This window comes from Henckelia pumila, unplaced genomic scaffold (assembly GCF_033568475.1).
Source record: "Henckelia pumila isolate YLH828 unplaced genomic scaffold, ASM3356847v2 CTG_254, whole genome shotgun sequence".
NCBI lineage: Eukaryota > Viridiplantae > Streptophyta > Magnoliopsida > Lamiales > Gesneriaceae > Henckelia > Henckelia pumila.
In genome coordinates, this window is record NW_027331784.1 from 108,089 (window position 1) to 133,441 (window position 25,353).

A 25,353-nucleotide genomic window follows, 5' to 3' on the forward strand; every position below is an offset into this window, starting at 1 on the left:
TGGTTATGAATTCTTAAACTCCACCAGCAGCCAACAAACCTTCATAGCCATAGCACAGCCTTCCCAATTTATATCTTCTTCGGAATTAAAATTTAGTGATCCTGGATTCAGTTAATTTATGTTTATGGGCTAAGGTACAAGCTAATTTGGTAGAGATTTAATCTGAGTTATATCTATAAACTTTTCATTTGATTTATGAGTTTCCTAGATGTTTCACTGAATCTAAGCGTAGAGTCAGTTTTTTGACGGGGCAGCTACGCATTGTTATCTTGTTCTGGGAAATTTTATGAGTTATTCGAATAAAAATGGATATAGCAGTTCTGTTTCAGTCTTCATTAAAAAATTATATTTGGTAAACAATGCATTATTATTGTGGTTATGGTGAATATGTACATTTTCCATGCTGTATGATGCCATATCTAACATGATGAGGGGTCTTAGGATTTAATATTTCATGTGATATTTTTTGTAAATTTCGTTGGTCCTCAATCTGCAATCCCCTTGAATCAGCGCAGATGCAATGTAAGTGTCTGTACACAACTGTTATTGGTTTCACATAAAATTGGTTGAAGATATTGGGGCTTCGTGGTACCATATCCAAAATTAAATTTACTGTGGTTTGAGGGTCTTCACTTCTTTATTTGTGTTTACATAATGATATAAGAAAGATGATTTATATACTCATACTCGAGTTCCACTGATGGAGTTTAAATTTCTTCAAGATGGTTTCGCTGATGATTGAGGCTGTGGTATGGTGCTCTATGCTCGTGATGCTTGGACTAGAAACAAAGGTTTACATCCGCGAATCCCGTTGGTCTGTTAGATGTGGTGTTATATATGCTCTGGTGGGGGATGCTGTCATGCTGAATCTGGCTCTTAGTGTGAAGGATTTTTATGATTGGTTAGGTTTCCCTATATAATTTTGCACTTAAACACAAGTCGAATTCTGGATGCCTTAAATAAACTGAATTGCATACTGTACTTTTGTGTCATGGTTTTCTTCCATAGCTGCATGCACTTTTACCTAGTTAAGTTAAATATGCTGTTTTATTCCTTCTCTCCTCTCTTTGTAGGTCCGTTTTGTGTTTGTATATCAGTGGAGTTGTTGTCAAGGTACGTTTACTTAGTCTTATACCTTTTCTTATCCTCAAAGTCTTAAAACTCACTTCCCTTATGGTTTACAATAATGACCAAAGCTGAGATTGCGAAGATATTTTTAAGTGCTTGTGTTCTGCGGAGCAGTACCAACTTCTCTCTATTCTTTGGTGGCCTTGCAGGTTTTGTTTGGTGTGCTCTTATTTGTTTATATCCCTGATTTGAATCCATATCTTGGATATTTTCCCGTACAAATTGAATATGTGGACAATACTGTCTATGAAGAACTTCCGGAAGAGGAGCAAATTTGTCCGGAGAGGCGCGCCAACATATTTTCTAGTACGTAATTATTAGTTGCACACTTTATTTCTTGCTGTCACTGCCTTCATGATGTGTTTTGATATTTTTCTGATGTCTCTCTCTCTCTCTCTCTCTCACACACACACACACACACACACACACACACACATGTGTGTGTGTGTGTGTGTGCGCGCGTGCGCGTGCGTGCATTTTCTGATGTCCCTATATGTGCCTCTACTTTATTTTTGAATATTAATAAATATTATCAACCTAGAAGTGTTACTCTATGCTGTTTTATTGAACGCCTTTCCTCAACTATTATTGACTAATGACCTGTTTCTTAGAAATTACATTCGAGTGGATGAATCCAATCATGCAGTTGGGCTATAAAAGGCCTCTCACAGAGAAGGATGTCTGGAAACTTGATACATGGGATAAAACAGAAACACTCAATAACTTGTATGTGCACATATACTTCTTCCTTTACATGTGTACAGAAAACAAATTATGGCAGAATTCATTTGTTTCTCATCTACTTTCCTTGAAAGAAATTTATGGGGCAAAACATAATCCTTTGGACATATATCTTTTAGGTTCCAGAGATCTTGGGCTGTGGAGCTTCAGAGACCTAAACCTTGGCTTTTAAGAGCTTTAAATCGTGGCCTTGGAGGAAGGTAATCATGGAACACATTACCTTTTGGCTTATATCATTTGAGCCAGTCTAACACTCATTATCACGCATCTTTCTGATTTTTTAAAATGTTTCACCAACATATGTGCATTTAATTCTCAGGTTTTGGTGGGGAGGCTTCTGGAAGGTAGTTAACTGATTCTGGTTGCTCTTGTTTTATTTTTATTTCTTATCATTTTCTTTGTTGATGGAAATGTTATGCCTATTTAGTGTTAAAAAAATAATGGGATACGTTCATGACCATGACCATACTTTTTTCTTTTTGGAAACACGACCATACTTTACTATCAGCAATAACTGTGGGAAGGAAAAATTGTGGGTTCAGCCTTGCAGTAGTTGAAGGGCACAATAAATTGTTTTGCGACTTTCTCAGGACTCTTTATTGGCTATTTGGACCGAGATGTTTGAACAGGAAATGGTCTTTCAAACTTTTATTTTACTATGGGGAAGAACCTTGGTTTTTTCCTTTAAACTAATTTATAATCTTGCATTTATAAAGCTTCATTTCATATAGTTCAATCTATTACGGACATCCACTCATCCAGAACTTTGAGGTCATTTTTTCAGCAGATATTATGTTTTTACATTAGGTTCATAAAACTTAGCACATTTATTGAAATTCTTTAGTCATAACATGGTTATAATTATCTTTTTCAATTTGTAGATAGGGAATGACCTGTCACAATTTATTGGCCCCCTTATATTGAACCGACTCTTACTGGTGAGTTGTATTCTTGTAGATTCCTTGTTTTTTTACAGGTTTTGTGTATTAGTTTTCTTAAACATACCCACATCCATGTGTTTTTTTTTTTAGTGGGTTCCCTTCCCTTGCCACCCCATTTCTTATATATGTCCCTTTCCCTCGCTTTTCTTATTCGTGTTATTGGTGACATAAACAGTCGATGCAACAAGGGGATCCAGCTTGGATTGGTTACGTCTATGCGTTCTCAATTTTTGTTGGAGTGGTATGTAAAACACCCTTTCTCCTCATTTTATTATATAATGGCATAATAACTACAGATGTTTTAGCCATCTGAAGTCATGATATTCGAAGTCATTTGCTGTTTGCTTGGAGAAATAGTGCTCAAGTGATACATATCTATTAGCGAACGACATTTGTTAAGAGTCTGAGTCCTGTTTCAGGTTCCTGTATTGTTGGGTTTTTATAGCTTTGCTGTGGTCTGTGGTATATGCAAGTAATCATACATGTGAATTATGAAATTATTATTGTTAGAAAAGGAAAGGAATAGAGATCCAACATTCTGCTTTCACTAGCTTGACAGATGTTTCCATTTGCCCGAGTATTCGGGTAGTAAACCTATTGCATTTGTGAATTTCTGCCGAAGAATACTGATTTATATTTTATACTCTCCTACAGTGTAAATGTCTTTAAGCTTTGTAGTAACATGTTATATCTCTGCAAAAATAAGAAAGAACAGTTTATAGTTTTCGTAAGGTTATCCGCAGGATTTTCTAATAATGGATATCGGGTTTGAATTGAGGTGTTTTATCCATTTGTTGTTGAAAGATTTACATAATTATTTTACGCGACTCCAATTTTGTTTCTTCAGGTATTTGGGGTATTATGTGAAGCTCAGTATTTTCAAAATGTTATGCGTGTCGGATATCGACTCAGATCAACTCTGGTTAGCATGTTTTTTAATTGACCATGATCCCTCTAATTGATATGGCTTTATTAGGGTTCTTGTTTTGGAGGATGATAATTGTTGATTGGCTTGAGGAACTGTTTTACTTGTATTTAAGACAGTTTGTTGTTGCTTTCTTGTGTACATTGTATTCTCAAAGTCAGCTAACCTCTGTTTAGTATTAAAATTTTCCTGGTACATTTGTGGAGTTTTGTCAGGGAGTATAGGGTGTGGAAATGTGAAATATCATGCAATGTCACATAGATATAAATTGGAAGTTTTATATGCCTTGCGCTCTTAAAAACTAGACCTGACCACGGTTCCCCGGAACCGTCTCTAAAGAACCGGAACCGTTTTTTCAGTTCGGTTCCTAAAAATAATGAAGTGGAACTGTAAATTACAAAAATTTTAAAATTTGCTGTGTAAGTAAACTCATTAAACTATGCAATTAAATCATTTTATCTATATAAATTAAATCTAAACTCTTAGATTTATTTCTTTTTAAATAAAAACCAATTAGTTATATTGTTTTATAGTATAATTGTTGAACAATTTGTTCCACAGTTCTACATATTTGTTAATTTTACTTTTTCCTTCAAAATTTAAACGAATTTTTTCAAATCGGTTTAAACCGGAACCCGAACCACCAGAAACCGGAACCGGAACCATATCCAAGTGGTTCGGTTCCGGTTTCACCTTTCACTGGAACCAGAACCATTGGTTTTGGAACCGTGTTCAGGCTTACCTGAAAATTCTAGAAGGTTCTCAGAAAACTGGATAATGTTTTGTAGGTTGCTGCAGTGTTCCGCAAATCACTAAGGCTGACGCATGAGAGCCGCAAAAAGTTTCCATCTGGTAAAATTACAAATTTGATGACGACAGATTCTGAAGCTCTTCAGGTATGTTTTCTATTTCTATTTCTATTTCTATTTCTTTTTTTCCGTCTATTGTTGATCTATGCTCAAGAACCATAGTAAATTTTTTGTTGTTGCATAATCGGTTCCCATGTATGATTACAAAGTGTGATATAATTCTTAAGATAGTATCACTGTATTTCATTCACTAGGCACCAAGAGGCCGTCCGACGCCACCATTAGAGTTTAGTTAACTATACATGTGTATATGCACCAAATCTATTGACAAGATGTAAATTAAACTTTTGTGGTAAGAATAAGGTGACAAAATAGTTATTAAAGAGAGTCCCAGAGTAATTTCAATAGAGTGAAGTGGGAGATCCATACACCTTCCCCTGACGACTCAGCGACTGTGCTGTGCCATGGCATTTTATTTATTACTATGGACTACACAAGGAAATTTTATTGTTCTTTATGCTGGGATGCCGCTTGGAGGGAACCCACTTAGGGTTTCATTTTGGGAACCTGTGATGTTTAAGTTGATTAAAAAGTTAGCTAGTTGGAAGAAAGCTTTCTTATTGAGAGGAGGCAAACCCACGTTGATCTCGGCGGTCATGAACGCCCTTCCGTTGTATTATTTATCACTTTTCGAGATCCCATGCGGACTTGTGGATTCCATGGAGAAGATTATGAGGGATTTCGTGTGGGATGGACCAGATGGAGAGACTCACTGTCACATGGTAGCCTGGGCTAATGTGTGTAGACCGAAATATAGAGGGGGTTTGGGAATAAGAAATCTTTGCCTTAGGAACAAGGCTTTGCTTGGAAAATGGTGGTGGCGCTTTTCGAGTGAGGGGGAGACACTATGGAAGAGGATCATTGCGAGTAAATACGGAGTACAAGATAATGGTTGGGATATGGGGTTGGCTAGGAACAATACATTTAGAAATCCATGGAAATTCATTTCAAGGACTTATTCTCATTTTCTTAGTCGAGATTCGTACTCTTCTTCTAACTTTTTATCTTGGAACTTGCATTTCCGTCGCGATATGAGAGAGGACGAGTTGGGCCATCTTACCACTTTGCTGGAAATTTTGAGAAGGGTAAACATAGTCGAGGGAGTCGTGGATGTTAGGAAATGGGTGTGGGATAAATCTGGTCTATTTTCAGTTAAGTCTTTCTTCGGTTCTTTCTTTGCAAATTCTTTGTTTCCTCGGGTTTCTCTTTTCGGTCAAATCTGGAGAGCTCCTATTCCGTCGAAAGTTCAGGTGTTCTCTTGGACAACTGTGATGGGAAGATTACCGACTTGCGAAATGATTCAAAAGAGGTTCCCAAGTTATATGTTGAGCCATAATTTGTGTGTGCTGTGTAAACAAGGGGGAGAGAATCAGGATCATTTACTTCTGCATTTTCCATATACTAGTTCTTTGTGGTATCTAGTGCTGAAGGGATTGGGGCTATCTTGGGTGACTCCGTATTCCACAATTGAACTATATATTGCAGATTTAGGAGGTCTTTTGGGAAAGAAAGTGAAAGTTTTTTGGATAGTTTTGGTGCACGGTGTGTGTTGGTCGGTGTGGCTTGAAAGAAACAGAAGAATTTTTGAAGATATAGAAGAACCTTTGGGAGAACTAAAGTTAAGAGTATCCATTTGGATACATAAGTGTTCAAATTTCCAATCTTTTACGATCTCAGACTTGGACTGGAGTTTAGTTTTGAATTAGAATGTTAGCAGGTTATATTTGAGTTTGATTCTAGTTTGTTTTTGTGGACCACTCTTTCACTGAATGTATTCTAATTTTTATATCATTAATAATATTATAGTTTCCTATAAAAAAAGATGAAATTATGGAACATATTCTTTCATTCTACTATTCTCGAGGAATATGCCTCATTGCCATGCAGGTGGTAAAACTGGGTTTGATAATATTGCTCAAAATATTGTTTCTAAATTTCTGGCACTTTGTCCAGAAGTGATTTTCGATCTAGATGGGGTGATCCTGAGACAAGCTGCGAATTATAGATGAGGATACCTTTTCCTTTACTTCCATATCATTTCATTCTGGTTGTAATCGCATTTTTTTTTTATTTCAATTGATTCACAAATGCCAATCGTGATGTTTGATTACTTAGAGTTGTTTTGTTTAAGAGGCTAATCTGTATATATTTATCAGATAACTGAAAAAGTATGCAGTAAGCAACCACGTGTGAACAAATATTTAAAGTAAATTCAGCTATGATAATTTGTCAGTTGATTTACTATACATTTTATTTCATTTTACAGCAAATATGCCAATCCCTTCACACTTTATGGTCAGCTCCTTTCCGAATCATACTTGCACTGGTTCTTCTTTACCAGCAGCTTGGTGTTGCTTCACTTCTTGGTTCACTGATACTTGCTCTACTGTTCCCAATACAAGTATGCAATACTTAGCATCTCTAATTGTGCTTATCTGTTTTCTGCTGGGATTTCTGAGTCTTCTGATTGTTAGAATACAATATCTCTCACTTTAAATGATACCTATATTTTCTTGGCTCATTTTTCTCTAATTTAAAGCACTACAGAAAATTAGGCATGTGATATCCCACCGAGGATAGTGAAATTATTTGTGCATAGAAAATTTAATGTGGCTGCTTATTCCATGGAATACCTATTAGAAATGAGACTTGGACCTAACTCACCTCAAAAGCTAGCTCAAGAGGTGAGGGTTGTCCTTGTCTATATTAAGGGCTCCCAGGAACTCTATCCTACCGATGTGGGACAATATTTCAATAAACCCCCCACACGCCCAGGAATGAACATCTGGAGCGTGAAGATATTTGTTGGATCTCGGATCTCTATCGTGCCCAAAATGCAGCGGAAATTTAAATTTAATTTTGACATTCAAAATTTTCTTGGACATTCGTATGGTTTAAATAAATGTACGTAGGGTGTAAAGAGATTTATACCAATCAATCTTTTATGGCTCCAACAACTATTTCGAAAAATCGAAAATAGCTCTTGTTGTATATCTCTACGAACAATCAACTGGATTTTTTTTCTCCTTTCTTCAAATCAGGTCCACGACCGGATTTCCTGTTCCTCATCTAAATCGCACTTAAAAGAAGAAGAAATTTTGCGTTGAAATCGAACTTAAGAATTGATCGTATCAATTCTAAGTAACCAGAGCGAAAACAGAGAGAGCGGAGAGGAAGCCGAAGGAAATTGAATCAATCAATAATTGCCAATTGCAATTCACAATTGCAATGTATTTAATGAGTTGTCTCCCGACAACTCATTAATTTCTTTTTTTTTTTTTAAATAATTATAATAATATAATATATTATTATAAACATAAGGTCCCACATCCATAAATATATATTTATATTATATATATCCATATATATATATATCGTATATATATATATATCTATATATATGCATTTATATATATTGAGTGAGTCCTTAAATTCGAGTCCAACTCGAAAAAATTAATTAAACCCTTTTAATTAATTTTGCTCTCAAAATTTCTATAAGCCTTTATAAACAATTTATAAAGCTTATCTATCGATCCAGTCAAATTTGTTTATCATAAGTTCAACTCTTTGAATTTATTATCTCAACGGGAACAGGGAAACCAGTACTTGTGTAACCCTCAATGGTTCAGGGATACAGCTAGCTGTGGGTCCAGACTTACCCTTATTAGCCTCATTCTATGCATCAACTCCTTGATCATAAAATGTCAGAACTCATTTCTGATTTAACTCATCGAATCATGGTAAGAGCGTTAAGTAGCACCGCCCCATGATTCCCTATGTATCACTGATAGTGCCTGCAAGAACCAATCGATTATGGTTAACGTACAGTACAGTCCCTTCATCTCATATATCCCGATCGAAACTGCAACCATTGGTTCATCGAGGGTTGCATGTGAATTTCGATAACGATGTGATGTCTTTGAGAATACATAGTGGCATCGCATGTGTAACTTGGTAAACATTTTACTCTACTACTCATCTTACACTCTGGCCAGAGATTCCATTCACTATTATCTCACTTGATCACATAGGATATCCACACCCGTAGGTGAGCGGTGAATCCTCGACTACAATGCATTGGCTCCTACATGTGTCGCAACTATACCCAACCTCGCCACCTGATGACCCTCATGGAGTCGGTGAACGAGTCAAAGTAAAGTCCTAGCATGTAGAGCCTCAGTGTTGTCCCGGGTCGTAAGGACTAATGGTGTACAACCATAACCACGGACTTATCCACTCGATGAATGATAACCACTTGGGAAGTCCGAGGGAGGGTAGTTCAGTGAACTCATCGTATGAGCACCAATTTGTATGATTGAACATCTTTATGTCCATACCAATGAAACGTGGTACACATCATCACAGATTCTAGTCTCGAGCTCGAGCGATCCTTATCCTTATTTTGGACGGCTCAATCGACTAGAAACTTGATTTAGAATATACAGTAATTAATAATATGTGTTTCATGATTGCCATCACATGTACAACCTCATATCTTACTATAGTATATTCAAGGTCTTTATCTATGCAACTTGCATGGGTATACAGATAAAGAAAATGCAAAATAAAAGATTAATTATATTAAAATAAAGATTGTTATTATACTTGAGTCAATAAAATCTCTGACCAACATTTGGCTTACAGGGCATCTACTCTAACAATCTCCCACTTGCCCTAAAGCCAACTACTCATTAGTTTTAATCCCATTGTTTCGCGATGCTTCTCAAACAATGGTCCTGGCAAGGGCTTTGTTAGTGGATCTAACAACATTATCTGTAGAGGCAACTCTCTCGATTGATATGTCTCCTCTTCCCACAATCTCCCGAATGATGTGGAATTTTCTCAGTATGTGTTTGGATCGCTGATGAGACCTTGGTTCCTTTGCCTGAGCAATGGCACCAGTGTTGTCACAGTACACCGGGACTGGATCAACTCCATTTGGAATAATGCCCAACTCTTGGACAAAATTCCTCATCCAAACTGCCTCTTTGGCTGCAGCAGATGCTGCTATGTATTCGGCCTCAGTGGTGGAATTCGCAACTGTGTCTTGCTTGGAACTCTTTCAAGAAACAGCAGCACCATTAAGCATTAATACAAAACCAGAAGTCGATTTCGAATCATCCACGTCACATTGGAAGCTAGAATCAGTATAGCCTTCCAATTTTAATTCTCCACCCCCATAAACCATGAACAAATTCTTAGTCCTTCTCAAGTACTTAAGAATATCTTTCACGGCTTTCCAATGCAATGGACCAGGGTTAGCCTGATATCTGCTTGCAACACTCAGAGCATTTGCTACATCAGGACGCGTTGATATCATACCATACATGATACTACCAATTGCTGATGCATAGGGAACACGTGTCATCATCTCTATCTTTTCATCAGTCTTAGGGCACATTGATTTAGATAAAGTAACACCATGTCACCATGACACATTGTTAAGTATACTCTCTTGGACTCTTTCATAGAGAATCTTTTAAGTATGGTATCAATATACGTGACTTGGGTGAGCCCCATCATCTTCTTTGATCTATCTCTATAGATTTGTATTCCCAATACATAAGATGCTTCACCCATGTCTTTCATGGAGAATTTACTTGCTAACCATACTTTAGTTGATTGCAATAATCCTATATCATTCCCAATGAGAAGAATATCATCAACGTAAAGTACTAGGAATGTCACTGCATTTCCACTAACTTTCTTGTACACACATGGTTCCTCGAGATTTTTAACAAAACCAAACTCTTTGATAGTGTTATCAAATCTAAGGTTCCAACTCCTAGATGCCCGCTTGAGACCGTAGATCGATCTCTGAAGTTTGCATACCTTATGCTCACTTCCCACTGATGTGAAACCCTCGGGTTGAGACATATAGATTTCTTCTTTAATGTCTCCATTGAGGAATGCTGTTTTCACATCCATCTGCCATATTTCATAGTCATACCATGCAGCTATGACCAGCAATATTCTAATTGACTTGAACATAGCGACTGGTGAAAAGGTTTTCTCATAGTCAACTCCTTGTCTTTGAGTATAACATTTTGCCACTAGTCTTGCTTTGAAGGTCAATACCTTCCCATCCGCCCCAAGTTTTCTCTTGTAAATCCATTTGCATCCTATGGGAACAATTCCCTTAGGTGGATCTACTAAAGTCCATACTTGGTTCGAATACATGGAGTCCATTTCGGACTGCATAGCTTCAAGCCATTTAGATGATTCAGCATCAGATATTGCTTCTTTGAAGTTTCATGGATCACATCCATCACTAGGCTCATCATGGCCTTGTTCGTGAAGAAGCGTATATCTTGCAGGCGGTCTGATTATTCTTTCAGACCTTCTAGGTATGCGTGATTCAACTACTGGCTGTTGGAGATTGGGTTCAACTTCTACAGTGGTGTATCTCGAATTTCCTCGAGTTCTATCATTTTGTCTTTTCTATCTAATAGAAACTCCTTCTCTAAGAAGGTGGCATTTCTAGAAACAAACACATTTACTTTTTTTGGATGATAGAAATAATATCCAACAGAGTTCTTTGGATATCCCACGGAGTAGCACAAAATGGATCTACTATCCAATTTGTTTCCCACTGTCTGCTTCACGTAAGCAGGACATCCCCATATTCTCAGATAAGAATATTTGGGAACCTTTCCCATCCATATCTCATATGGTGTTTTATCCACTGCCTTTGTATGGACATTATTCAACAACATTGCCGCAGTTTCAAGCGCAAAGCCCCAAAACGATCTAGGCAATTTAGTGAATCCCATCATAGATCGAACCATGTCCATCAAAGTTCGATTTCGACGTTCAGAAACACCATTCAATTGTGGCATTCCTGGTGGAGTCCACTGTGAGAGAATCTCATTCTCTTTAAGATAGTCCAAAAATTCAGTACTCAAGTATTCTCCACCTCGATCAGATCGGAGTGTTTTAATACTTTTACCCAATTGTTTCTCTACTTCAGATCTGAATTCTTTGAACTTTTCAAACGCTTCAGACTTGTATTTCATCAAATACACATACCCATACCTCGAAAAATCATCAGTAAAGGTAATCAAGTATGACTGCCCATATTTAGTGCTAACATTTAGCGGGCCACATACGTCTGTGTGGATCACATCCAAAAGACCATGTGCACGTTCTACATTCCCATTAAAGGGAGTCTTGGTCATTTTTTCTTTCAGACAAGATTCACAAGTAGGTAGAGAGTTTATATCTGACATGTCGAACATGCCCTCTCCCACTAGCTTGTGCATCCTTCTTTCAGAAATATGACCTAGTCTAGCGTGCCACATATGTGAAGGGTTTTGACTATCTTGTTTTCTTTTGTTTGTTGTTGTTACTGTTTGGACATTGTTTAATGAAATATCTTTTAATTTTAGGTTATAGAGATCGTTTTGTAATTCACCAGTTCCAATCAAACATTCATTCTTATATATATTGCAAACACCTTTTGCAAAAACACAAGAATAACCATCTCTATCAAGCATAGAAATGGAAATAATGTTTTTAACCAAATCAGGAACATACAAAACATCTCTAAAAAACAACTTAAAATCATTGTTTAATATTAAAATAATATCTCTTTTGGCCTTGGCAGCAACTCTTGCTCCATTTCCAAGTCTTAGAAAGGTCTCACCTTCTCTAAGTTTCTTGCTTCTTGTCATCATCTGCAAATCATTGCATAGATGAGAACCACATCCGGTATCCAATACCCAAGAAGAAGAATTCATTGAGATATTAATTTCAATATAAAACATACCATGGCCAGAACGCTTCTGGGCAAGATATTCAGTGCAATTACGCCTCCAATGTCCAGGCTTGTTGCAGTGGAGACAGACTTGTTCTGATTTATTTGGGCCCTTGAGCAGGTTTCTTGTATGACTTCTTATTAGACTTGTTCTTAACTGTAGGGGCAGAACGCTTCTTTCCCTTGTTTTAGGCTCCCTTTTTCGTCCCAGACGACGAGGGCCAAAAGCAGAACAAGCTTTTCTTTCTTGATTGTGGCCTCATAATTAACAAGCATATTGACCAACTCTTCAAGGGTGACCTCTATCTTGTTCATATTAAAATTAACCACAAATCCATCGAACGAGGAAGGTAAAGACAACAAGAGAATATCAGTCGAGAGCTCATGAGGCATAACCACATCGAGTCCCACTAATTTCTCAACTAACCCAATCATCCTAACACCATGCTCATGGACCGAAGCCCCTTCTCGCAAGCGTGTAGTCATGAGTTCTTTCACAGTTGCGTGTCTTTCTGATCGAGTGTGAACACCATATAACTCTTTCAGATGAAAGTGAATGTCAGCAGCATTCGCAGCATCCTCGAACCGCCTTTGCAGTTCATTCGACATAGAAGCCAGGATGTAGCTCTTATCTTGGAGATCATGGTCCCACCATTTCTCAAGCTTGGCTAACTCAGTCTCACTGATGTTAGGAGCTGCTTCCTTCGGTGGCTTTTTTTCAAGTACATGCGCAATCCTCTCAGAGTTTAGAACAATCTTTAGATTTCTTAGCCAGTCTTGATAATTAGGTCCGGTTAGCTTGTTTTGTTCGAGAATAGCAGAAAGTGGATTGCGTGTCGACATCTTAAACATACTGAAATTGAAAACAAATAATCGTTACTAATTATTTTAAAATAATTATAAGATATAAAATTTGGACTTTAATTTTATAAATGTCCTCCCACTATTTTGACATTTTCACCACCCTCTGATGAAAACGGGAAATCGTATTTCCTTAGTGAGCACGTAGAGTCCAATCTAGACAACTATGATCCCAAATAATATCAGCCAATCATAATTTCTAAAAGGTAGAGCCCAATTGCATCCCCATGCAACCTCTACGTGTTTCGTCTCACTCTTGATAAGTACCCAATAATATGACGTCGTTTATCTTCGAGTGTCAAGCCGACCCATCAATGTTGAATCGTAGTGGACGGTCGCCATGAGTTCCCTCAATAATATTAGCCGAAGTCATGGGAGTTCCACCCAATTCACATCACCTATTTCTGTAGAAGTCACAGCTTTCCGGCGTCCAGGTCTCCCCAATAATATGAGCCAGACACTGACCGCGGGTAGCGTTCATCATGCAACCACCGTTGATGGAAGACAAGAATAAATTAAACTCTTTTAATTTTTACTTTTATGGCTTGATATAAATTTTGAATCATATTCAAAATGAGGGATTTTAATTTTGAAATTGTCTCATCATTTTATTTAAAATCACGTGCCATGAGTTTGTATGTTTGCCGGATTCATGCAACTATATTATCGAATAATATACATACATGCATATTACTATATATCGCATATGTCATAATATGACAATTAAATAAGGATGATCGATTGCCAATACTATTTGATCCATGCGAGCCGAATATGGATCAAAGTCCAAATCCTAGGTAAATGCAGGGATGCAAATGCAACTTATTACATAAGCTTCCAATATTTTACATGTCGTCATCTTGATCATCGGGTCCACCATCTTCCAATCTTGATCTCCCACTATTACATATATTTACATTTGAATAGCCATAGCACATAAGGGATACATATCAAGGGGTGGGAACGAGCCATAAACCAGACTCACTTTAATTTTATCAAATAAAATTATACAAGTTGAGACATGAAAAATATCCTAACATACACCTAGCACATTGGTCATGGCTCTCGATCATCTTTCATGCATATAATATCACATATTATATAATTCATCAATTTCATGTATCTTGTAATTTTATCACTAACCGCCACAATTATTCAATGAATTAACAAATTAAATAAACTCCTTTATTTAATTTCTAATTAATTCAGTAATAATTGATTTTCGTCTAAAACACTTTTACTATAAATAATTAGAATCACATTCCAATTATTTATTTCATAAGAAAATATTTATAATTTTAAAATCGCATTGGGTCCAAAACCTTTTGGCATTCCGATATTTTGACTACCCGAACCATTCGGATATCAATAAATATGGGAAGGTGAAGTATGGCCCACCATATTTATTATTATCATTATCAATATATATATTTATATATATATATATATATCGTATATATATATATATTTAAACATATATGTCCCACATATTTATTATTGATAACGATAATAAACATATATGTCCCACATATTTATTATTATCATTATTAATATATATATATATCGTATATATATATATATTTAAACATATATATATTAATGATATATTCATATATGTGTATCGCATACATATATATATATAAATATCATATATCCATATATATATGTATCGCATACATATATATATCTATATATATATATTTAAACTTTAAAAATAATAATAATATGATTTTGCGATTTTATGAATTTTTTTATGCGGTTAGAAATTAAAATACTAAACATGAAATAAACCATACGATATAGAGAACCTGTCTCTGATACCACTCAATGAATGATAACCACTTGGGAAGACCGAGGGAGGGTAGTTCAGTGAACTCATCGTATGAGCACCAATCTGTATGATTGAACATCTCTATGTCCATACCAATGAAACGTGGTACACATCATCACAGATTCTAGTCTCGAGCTCGAGCGATCCTTATCCTTATTTTGGACGGCTCAATCGACTAGAAACTTGATTTAGAATATACAGTAATTAATAATATGTGTTTCATGATTGCCATCAAATGTACAACCTCATATCTTACTATAGTATATTCAAGGTCTTTATCTATGCAACTTGCATGGGTATACAGATAAAGAAAATGCAAAATAAAAGATTAATTATATTAAAATAAAGATTGTTATTACACTTGAGTCAATAAAATTCCTGACCAACATTTGGCTTGCAGGGCATCTACTCTAACAATATTAACGGGTGGCCTAACTATAGGCAGCCCAATTATGGGCGGTCTAACACACACGGAGGGCCTGGGCTCTGATACTATGTCAGAAATGAGTTGGACCTAACTCACCTCAAAAGCTAGCTCTAAGAGGTGAGGGTTGTCCTTGTCTATATTAAGGGCTCCCAGGAACTCTATCCTACCGATGTGGGACAATATTTCAACACACCACCCACACGCCTAGGAATGAACATCTGGAGCGTGGAGATATTAACGGGTGGCCTAACTATAGACAGCCCAATTATGGGCGGTCCAACACACACGGAGGGCCTGGGCTTTGATACCATATTAAAAATGAGACTTTGACCTAACTCACCTCAAAAGGATGAGGGTTGTCCTTGTCTATATTAAGGGCTCCCAGGAATTCTATCCTACCGATGTAAGACAATATTTCAACAATACCTATTTGGTCTAACACATGCCCGTCCACTCCAGTGAGGAAACCATAAAAGTTATATCTCAAAATTGTGGTTCGTGTGTTGAAGTTCAATGTGAGAATCTTTGGAATTTTCTTCCTCAGTGGATGTGCTCTGGTTCTGGAGATCTCAAAGTGTCAAAAAGATTTCAACTGTCATAATAATACTTTATGTGAAAGTTAAAGTCAATATCCCGTACTATTTGTCTTGCATCAGATTCTTACATGATGATTGACATATCTGAACAGACAGTTATGATAAGCAAGATGCAAAAATTCACAAAAGAAGGATTGCAACGCACGGACAAGAGAATTGGACTCATGAATGAAATTTTGGCTGCTATGGACATTGTTAAGTAAGTTTCATATACTGAATGATTTCATAATCCATGTTACATTATGTATTTAATTCACGCCATACTGGATTCAGATGCTATGCTTGGGAGAATAGTTTCCAGGCGAATGTCCTAAGTGTCCGGAACGAGGAGTTGTCATGGTACCGAAAAGCTCAGCTGCTGGGAGCTGTATGATCTTCCTCTAAGAAGCTATCTTTATTACTGTTAACCATGATGAATGCATTTAAATTTTCGGCACATGTAGTTTGAAGCCATTGCCCTGTGTTGTTTTGTTGAGATAATTTTAGCAAATGCGAGTCGACTGAGTTTGTATTTAAACTGGATTGCAATTGTCGGATGCCACCAAAAGTCGGCTTGCCCTGAATGCCAACTTTGCAAATAAAAACGACTATGGGCAAAGCTATTGGTTGCAGATTGTATGTGTGTCTTGTCTTTGTGAATTATTAGAGATAAATTGGGTTGGTTGTTTGACTTTCTTTATTCATCGAGCCTATTGCAACTGTATATCCTTACATCTCGCTCAGTTCTTCTTTCTTTCCTCTCTTGCTGATTTCTCTTCCCTTCCTTAATCCTGATTTTGGATTTGTGGTATATTGTTTTTGTTGGTGAACTTGCAGTTGAACAGTTTCATGCTAAATAGCATTCCTGTTGTGGTGATCATTGTTTCATTTGGGGCATTTACTTTACTTGGAGGAGATCTGACACCGGCAAGGGCTTTTACATCTCTTTCATTGTTTGCAGTGCTACGGTTCCCATTGTTCATGCTTCCCAATATGATAACCCAGGTACCATAAAAACAGTTCGGATATTGTAAACAAAGAGAGAACAAGAGAGAAAACTTCTGCTTTGCTTATTAAAACCTTTTCGAAAGAAAAGAGAGAAAACTTCTCTTCTTTTTATTATTTTTGAATGTATACAACGAAATGTAATTTAAAGAGATGAAAATAATGCATAAAAGGAAAGATTACATAATCAAGAAAAGAAGGAAAAAAAAATAAAATCCTAAACATAATGAGATTTAGCAGAATCAATCCCTTGTATTTAGGCGTAGAATTCTTAACAAGCCTTTCGTAAGGATGTCTGCAGTTCGTTCCATACTCGGTACAAAAGGAATACAAATTGTTCCTTCTTCCTCTTCACTTTTATGAAGTGCTTGTCTATCTTTATGTGTTTCATTCTGTCATGTAAAAATGGATTATGAGCAATGCTGATAGCTGACTTGTCACAATATAACTTTATTGGTAAATTCAATGGTATTTTAATATCTTCTAAAACTCTTTTCAGCCAGATAGTTTCACATATTCTTTGAGCCATTGCTCTAAATTCAGTCTCAGCACTACTTCTTGCAACCACATTTTGTTTTTTGCTTCTCCAAGTGACAAGATTACCCATGTAAAGGTACAGTATTCTGATGTTGATCTTCTGTCTGTAACAGATCATGTCCAATCGGCATCGGTATATGCTTCAATTCCTCTTTCTTCACATTTTTTGAACCAAAGTCCTTTCCCTGGAGAACTTTTTAGATAACGAAGGATTTGATATACTGCATCCAAATGTTCCTCATAGGGAGAGTGCATAAACTGACTGACCATACTTACAACAAAAACAATATCTGGATGTGTGTGAGATAGATAAATTAGTTTTCCAACTAATCTTTGATATCTCCTTGTATCGACTGGTGTACCATCCGTCACTTCTCCAAGCTTAATATTTGTATCAATTGGGGTGTCAGCCAACCACTCATCCTGGTTTCTTTTAAGAGATCCAATACATACTTTCGCTTGGAAGTAACTATTCCCTTTTTTGATCTTGTTACTCATTCCTATGAAGTATCTCAGCTGTCCTAAATCTTTAACTTCAAACTCCTTAGCCAATTTTTGCTTCAGCATACTCATCTCTTCTATGTCATCGCCTGTGAGGATGATATCATCGATATAAACAATGAAGATAGATGTTTGTCTTTCGTAAGTTTAATGAACAGGGTGTGGTCAGCTTGTCCTTGAGTATATCCCTGTCTCTTAACGAATGTCGTGAACCTTTCAAACCATGCTCTGGGAGATTGTTTAAGACCATATAAGGCTTTTTTTCAGTTTGCATACACTGCCTCCAAAATTTATAGTGAACCCTGGTGGAGGTTCCATGTATACTTGTTCTTCCAAGTCTCCATTCAAGAAAGCATTCTTTACATCCAACTGGTGCAATGTCCAATCAAGATTGACCGCTACAGAGAGTAAAACTCGAATAGTATTTAATTTTGCAACAGGAGAAAAAGTTTCCGATTAATCAACTACATAAGTTTGGGTGAATCCTTAAGCCACTAAACGGGCCTTACATCTTTCCAAGGATCCATCAATGTCATATTTTACAGTAAACACCCATTTGCAGCCAACGGTAGTTTTCCCTTTAGGTAGACATACTGACTCCCATGTAGCATTCTTTTCGAGAGCTCTGATTTCCTCGAGAACAGCTTGCTTCCACTCCAGAACTTTCATAGCTTCCTGAATATTGTTAGGTATAGCCACACTCGATATTTTGGAAACAAAGGCACAATATGAGTGAGATAGATTTTTATATGACACGAAGTTGGATAAACTGATAAAGGATGCTTTGTGCAGGTTCTAACACTTTCTCTAAAGAGCAATTGGAAGATCAGAGTAATCAACTGATTTTGACACATCCTTTATTTTTTAAAAATCAAACGTATTTCACCATCACCCCTATGTTTTATAAACTTAGGCACATTTACCCCCTCTAGTAGCGATTTAAAAAACACGAAGTCTAAAATGCAATTAAACCTTGCAATGTTGACTCTCTAGGATGAATTTTCATTCCTTCATAACAGTCAAAAACTCTCATTCACTTTAAGTTATATTCCCCATATATATATATATATATATATATATATATATATTTATCCTTTTCATATCTCCAATATAATCATTATTTTTTACTCAATGTATTGTCACTGACACAAATGTTATTATATTAGATTTAAAACTCCCAAACAAAATCACACAAATGCTTTATTTTTCTTTCGGCATCTATACCTTTTGATCTCTTTGTTATTCAATCACAGAATCTGTCTGTAAGTGGAGTGTGCATGGTTGCTCTTTTATTGTGGAATATAGGAAATATTTGTAATCTGCAGTTTTAATTGCTATTTTTGATGATTATGTAGTTTCGTGATCAACCCTATTTTAATTATATATTATTTTACGTTTCTTATCAAAAAAAAAGTTTGAAGTTTGAGCTGTTTGTCTGCTCTTCACTTCAATATTATAGAATAATGGTATTTGTAGAGGCTTTTTTAAAGCTTTCGAAGTTTTGTGATTTAAAAATTCGATTGATGAAATCATTCTCACGGACTAATGGCCACTTTTGTGCTTTTTTTTTTTTTTTTTGATAAGAAACGTAAGATATTATATAAATAATATAAGATTGATTACAAAGGTGAACCAGTGGTCCACAGCTAGTACTAATCTAAGACGAGAAAACAAACTAATGGCCACTTTTGTGCTTTCTTTCTCTCTCCTTACCTTTTCAGCATAGAAACTGTACATCAATACTTCTATACCCTTTTGTTGTTGGAAATTTTCAGGTTGTGAATGCTAATGTTTCGCTAAAACGTCTTGAGGAACTTCTTCTGGCTGAAGAGCAAATTCTTCTGCCTAACCCACCCATTGAACCAGGATTACCAGCTATCTCGATCAAGAATGGATACTTTTCTTGGGAGAAGAAGGTTTATTAGTTATAGTCTTTTGAACTGAAACTATCAAAATTATCGTCCCATTTTTTTCTAATATTCTCTACCTGTGGGTGTCATTTAAAAACCAAGATAACTTATTGCTGTACGTGATGCTGCTGCTTTTCAATTAATCCTTATCTCTGTTGGGCCGTTGGTGTTGGCTCTTCAAGAAATGATTCACTTGAATTTATTGGCAAGACTGATAGATGTAGCCATGAATATTGGAAAACTTACCAAGTACCCTGCAGATACAAATAAAAACAGATACCCTTTTTATTTTCTTTTGAATTATCAGGCCATCTCTGTTTAAGCGCAAGTTTAGATGTAATGTGCAGCACTCAGGACTCAGGAGGATACGTCTACTATTCTCTGTGTGGAGAACTGTAGAGAAGTCTTCATCTCCTATTTTGACTTACCGCCATGGTTTCTTCATTCAAATGACATTCGATTTCTCACTTTTAGATTAGCAAAACTATCAATATATTCAGTTACGTGCGTCTTTGGAGTGAACATTTTGCAATGCGTTCGAGTGGTATAGCTTACACCTACTTGTGACACTAGTTCATTGATACAAAAAGGTTTCGACAATTGGTACATAATTTGTCTAACTCATCATATCAAGGAAACCATGAATTTTTCGTTTTTCAATTGTTCTAGTAAATATCTTTCCCTGTGGTGTAACCAGTTGCTGTTTCACTTGTGATATTTTTTATGAAACCGTGTTGAGATTACTATCTATTATTATATGACAGGCAGAAAGGCCAACACTGTCAAATATCAACTTAGATATACCAATTGGTAGCTTAGTAGCAGTTGTCGGTGGTACGGGGCAAGGAAAGACATCGCTTGTGTCAGCAATGCTGGGAGAGATTCCTTCAGTTGCAGATGCATCTGTCTCCATTAGAGGAAAAGCTGCTTATGTACCTCAAGTTTCATGGATCTTTAATGCAACCGTGAGTTAAATATTATGTTATTTGTCTACCAATATTGAAGCCTTCCGTAAATCTTTGGTTTTAGTTGACCCTGCAACTATAATTGTTGCATCAGTGGAATCTGATTGTAAATTTCAGTTATAGGATAATACATGTTCTTAAGCATAAACGACTCCTCCATAAGCTGAATATTTCCATTCTATAGGTACGTGACAACATACTGTTCGGTTCAACATTTGAACCTGCAAGATATGAAAAGGCAATAGACGTGACTTCCCTGCATCATGATCTTGAACTATTGCCGGTAAAGATGCTAAGAGTGTCATCTACTGATTCACAAACTTATCATCTTGATTTGTAACTCCTGATTGCTATGGTAATTGGAACCACATATATTTCTATTTCAGGGTGGTGATCTTACTGAAATTGGTGAACGTGGGGTCAACATCAGTGGAGGGCAAAAACAGAGAGTTTCCATGGCCCGGGCTGTATACTCTAATGCTGATGTTTACATATTTGATGATCCTTTAAGTGCGCTGGATGCTCATGTTGGGAGACAGGTAATTTGCCTGTAACACTTCCAAATTCCTGACTTCAATGTAAGATAGTTGCTTAGCTAGTGTTTTAATTGCATGTATTAATACTTTTGCGGCCAACTTTCAAGCTGTCATCGAGGTTTCCATTTTTAAATTGGAAATAACTACGTCAGTATTTTCAAGAGAATATATGTGCCAAGTAATCCATGTAATAATGAAGAATGTTTCCTTCAGAAAACACATGAAAGAATACAGTTGTTTACTCTTCACATCTCTGATATATGCTGGAGCTAGTAGCCTAGTTGTCATGTTTCAGCTAATGAAATTTTAACTTTATGTAATTATATTCTTGTCATCCTTTGTCTTTTGTGCCCTTGTTGCATATGTAGGTTTTCGAAAAATGCATTAAAGGGGAATTAAGAGGAAAAACTAGGGTTCTAGTAACAAATCAGCTTCATTTTCTATCACAAGTAGATAGAATTCTTCTGGTACATGATGGTGTGGTGAAAGAAGAAGGAACTTTTGAGGAGCTCTCGAACAATGGCTTTCTATTCCAAAAACTGATGGAAAATGCAGGCAAAATGGAGGAATTTGTTGAAGAGATGGAAGCTGATGGGAAAATTGATAGTGACGTCCCCAAGCCTGATACTAATGGTTTGAACAACGAGGTTTCTATAAATGAAAATCACACAAACAAAAAGAAAGAAGGCAAATCAATCTTGATCAAGCAGGAAGAACGAGAAACTGGCGTCGTCAGCTGGCATGTTATGATGAGGTATTATAGTCATACTCTTTTTATGTAAACTTGAGTTGAAAATGTTATTTAATACTATAATTTGGATAAAATTTCTCGTAAGTACTTTTTGCCCTCGATACTGGTCTTTGTCTCCGTGCTGATTGCTGAATTAGTCTAGCTTAATATCCATTTAGCTTAATGTTATAAATGAAAGTTTTACTAATATATTCATCCTGTCACGATCAAATCTATGGGATTGCTTATACCACTTAAAATGTAGTCAATGGTATCTCCAACACAAACTCTCCATATGAGTCTATAACAGGAATGACAAGCACATGTGCCCACCTTTGAGCTGCAGGAAAAAGCTTAGTTTTTGGTGTTGCTTAAATTTCACAAATTTTCTAAAAAATTGATGTGGAGAGAATGACATCGCTTAGCGGCTATAATGCATAAATGATGAAATAAACTTGAAAATGGACTAATATGCAACAATAGGCTGAAAATGACACACTTAGACACGTAAATCGTCATTTATCATTGCAAAAGGATATAATAAAACCTATGACATTGGCTATGAAGAAACCTTGCTACAATTGCCAAAATCAACTCTGTCAGGGTGGTGTTGTCCTTGGCTGTAAATTTGGATTGGTTTCTTTATCAATTAGATGTAAAGATTGTCTTTTTGAATGGAGATCTTGTATCAAGAAGAATGGGTTGGTTTCAGACTGAAAAAAGTCATTGCATGGATTGAAGCAGTCTCCTCGAGCTTGATTTGATAGATTTGCTAATGCTGTGCGAAGGCTTGGACAGTACAAGATCATACGGATCACTCTGTTTTGTAAACATAAGGATGTGGAAAAACTATTCTTATTGTCTATGTTGACGATATAATTCTCGCAGGAGATGATCACGATGAGATGAGGCAGCAAACTTCCTGTTGAATTTGAGATGAAAGATCTGGGAAACCTTGGGTACTTTCTTGGGATAGAGGTGGAAAGAAATAAAATTGAATTTCAGTTTCTCAAATAAAATACGTGTTATATCTCCTAAAAGAGATGGGAGTGCTTGGTTGCAGATTTTTTTTTATAAAATACAATATTTTTTCAGATTACAAATACAATCTTGATCTAAAATACAACCATATAAAGTATCTGCATGCACCACAGACGGACGTGGACTTGAGACGTTCTTATCTCAAGTAAAAGAACTACAAAGAAAAACTTATAAATCTACGTAAATAAATTAGAAAAGTTACCCGCAGTCAGCGGGAATCGAACCTGAGACCAAGGGTATCAGGGCCTCAACCTTAGCCAATGGACTATGGCCTCATCGGCGATACTATAATATTAATGCTTGGTGTGGAAATTGTTCTCTCTCTCTCCTTCGCTAGACCAGACATAGCTTTCTTAGTTAGTTGAGTTAGTCAATTCATGTAGCTCCCTCCAAAAACATATGGATGTTGTCTATTGTTTCTCAGATACCTGAAAGGGGCACTAGGAAAAGGATTGTTTTTTAATGGGACTGATATGAGAGGTGTTAAGATTTTCACTAATGCTGATTGGGCTGGATCAGTAGAGGATAGTAGATCCTCGACCGGATATTACTCTTTTGTCTGGAGAAACCTAGTAACTTGGAGAAGTAAAAACAGTCATTGGTATCAAGGAGTAGCGCTGAAGTTGAGTTGAGATCAGTGGCAGAATGTGTATGCGAGGTATTGTGACTGATACTTGAAGAACTGAAAATGTATCTGTGGTCACCCGCAAAATTGTTATGTGACAATAAAGCTGTCATAAATGTCTCTCATAACGTGGTACATAACAATCGAACTTAACATGTTGAACTGGATCGGCATTTTATCAAGGAGAAAATCGATAAAGGGATAATTTGTGTTGTCTATGTTTGAAAAGTGCGTCGACAAGCTGGTAATGTACAATTTGTACAACCCAGCTTGAAGAGAGTGTTGAAGAGTTTAAGCAGAATAGGATTTATTTAAGTTGTGATGAGAGATAGAGTTAAGTGGGGAGTCTAAGTAGGAGTCTAGATATAATATATGCTGTGACTGATTGTAATCATTATGATTCAGATATCAATAAAATCTGATTTCTTTTTGCTGCATATCATTGACTTTCAATCATGAATCTACCTATCGATTGAAGGGTGCTTTAGACCTTTGCAGAATTGTGAGATACGCCTTTTATTATTTACATTTTTTACTTCAATACAGATATATCTGTTAATTTTTGTTGAATTTCTGCAGATACAAAAATGCTTTGGGAGGTGCATGGGTTGTTATGCTTCTTTTCTTGTGCTATATCCTAACAGAAGTTTTACGGGTTTCAAGTAGTATGTGGCTAAGTTATTGGACAAGCCAAAGCAATTCAAATATACATGGGCCAGCATTCTACAACTTGGTTTACTCTTCTCTTTCATTTGGTCAAGTAAGTTTTATTCGAGCCCTCCAATGTGTGCTGAAATGAATTTTCCCTTTTTTTTTTGCTTGTACCTTTTCTAACGTGCTCTAAAGGTTAGAGTTACTGCAGCATGAAGAATAAAAAAATTATATATCAGCAAATTCGTTGTGGCTGACATTAGCAAATAAAAAAATTTGTATGAGCAAATTCTATAATTTTCAGGTTGTGGTGACATTAGCAAATTCGTTTTGGCTGATCGTTTCTAGCCTTTATGCTGCGAGAAGGTTGCATAACGCAATGCTCAATTCTATCCTTAGAGCTCCAATGGTTTTCTTTCAAACAAATCCACTTGGACGAGTTATCAACAGATTTGCCAAAGATCAAGGAGACATTGATAGAAATGTAGCTACTTTTGCAAACATGTTTCTAAGTCAAGTGTTCCAGCTTGGTTCAACATTTGTGCTAATCGGAATTGTCAGCGCATTGTCGCTCTGGGCCATTCTGCCTCTTCTAGTCTTGTTTTATGTGGCTTATCTTTATTACCAGGTTTGCAAGATCCATATATCCTTATTATTTCAAATTTTTTTGTGATTGATTCTTAACTGTCCAAAATAAGCATTTTATCTTGGATTATGTATTATTATATCTTATATCCTGCTTTATTAACATGCCGACTTTCTTGAAATTGATAATCGAGGGTCTAACACGTTGACTTT

The 25,353-nt window shown here is 36.2% G+C and overlaps 1 protein-coding gene across 5 annotated transcripts in view; it reads left to right on the forward strand.

Annotated features, from left to right (window-relative positions):
- Nucleotides 1-25,353, forward strand: part of LOC140870778 (ABC transporter C family member 2-like) — a 30,883-nt gene that overhangs the window by 1,342 nt on the left and 4,188 nt on the right. For 4 of the 5 annotated variants that reach the window (XM_073273173.1, XM_073273171.1, XM_073273175.1 and 1 more), the window contains 21 exons: nucleotides 723-901; nucleotides 1,074-1,113; nucleotides 1,278-1,434; nucleotides 1,740-1,854; nucleotides 1,989-2,069; nucleotides 2,189-2,213; nucleotides 2,751-2,807; nucleotides 2,986-3,051; nucleotides 3,658-3,732; nucleotides 4,524-4,631; nucleotides 6,871-7,005; nucleotides 16,168-16,274; nucleotides 16,349-16,442; nucleotides 16,892-17,059; nucleotides 19,873-20,013; nucleotides 20,772-20,972; nucleotides 21,157-21,255; nucleotides 21,359-21,511; nucleotides 21,877-22,262; nucleotides 24,484-24,664; nucleotides 24,860-25,183. In XM_073273173.1, the coding sequence (XP_073129274.1) occupies nucleotides 723-901; nucleotides 1,074-1,113; nucleotides 1,278-1,434; nucleotides 1,740-1,854; nucleotides 1,989-2,069; nucleotides 2,189-2,213; nucleotides 2,751-2,807; nucleotides 2,986-3,051; nucleotides 3,658-3,732; nucleotides 4,524-4,631; nucleotides 6,871-7,005; nucleotides 16,168-16,274; nucleotides 16,349-16,442; nucleotides 16,892-17,059; nucleotides 19,873-20,013; nucleotides 20,772-20,972; nucleotides 21,157-21,255; nucleotides 21,359-21,511; nucleotides 21,877-22,262; nucleotides 24,484-24,664; nucleotides 24,860-25,183 (2,892 nt within the window). The remainder of the gene's footprint in view (nucleotides 1-722; nucleotides 902-1,073; nucleotides 1,114-1,277; nucleotides 1,435-1,739; nucleotides 1,855-1,988; nucleotides 2,070-2,188; nucleotides 2,214-2,750; nucleotides 2,808-2,985; nucleotides 3,052-3,657; nucleotides 3,733-4,523; nucleotides 4,632-6,870; nucleotides 7,006-16,167; nucleotides 16,275-16,348; nucleotides 16,443-16,891; nucleotides 17,060-19,872; nucleotides 20,014-20,771; nucleotides 20,973-21,156; nucleotides 21,256-21,358; nucleotides 21,512-21,876; nucleotides 22,263-24,483; nucleotides 24,665-24,859; nucleotides 25,184-25,353) is intronic. The other variant, XM_073273176.1, reaches the window with a different exon arrangement.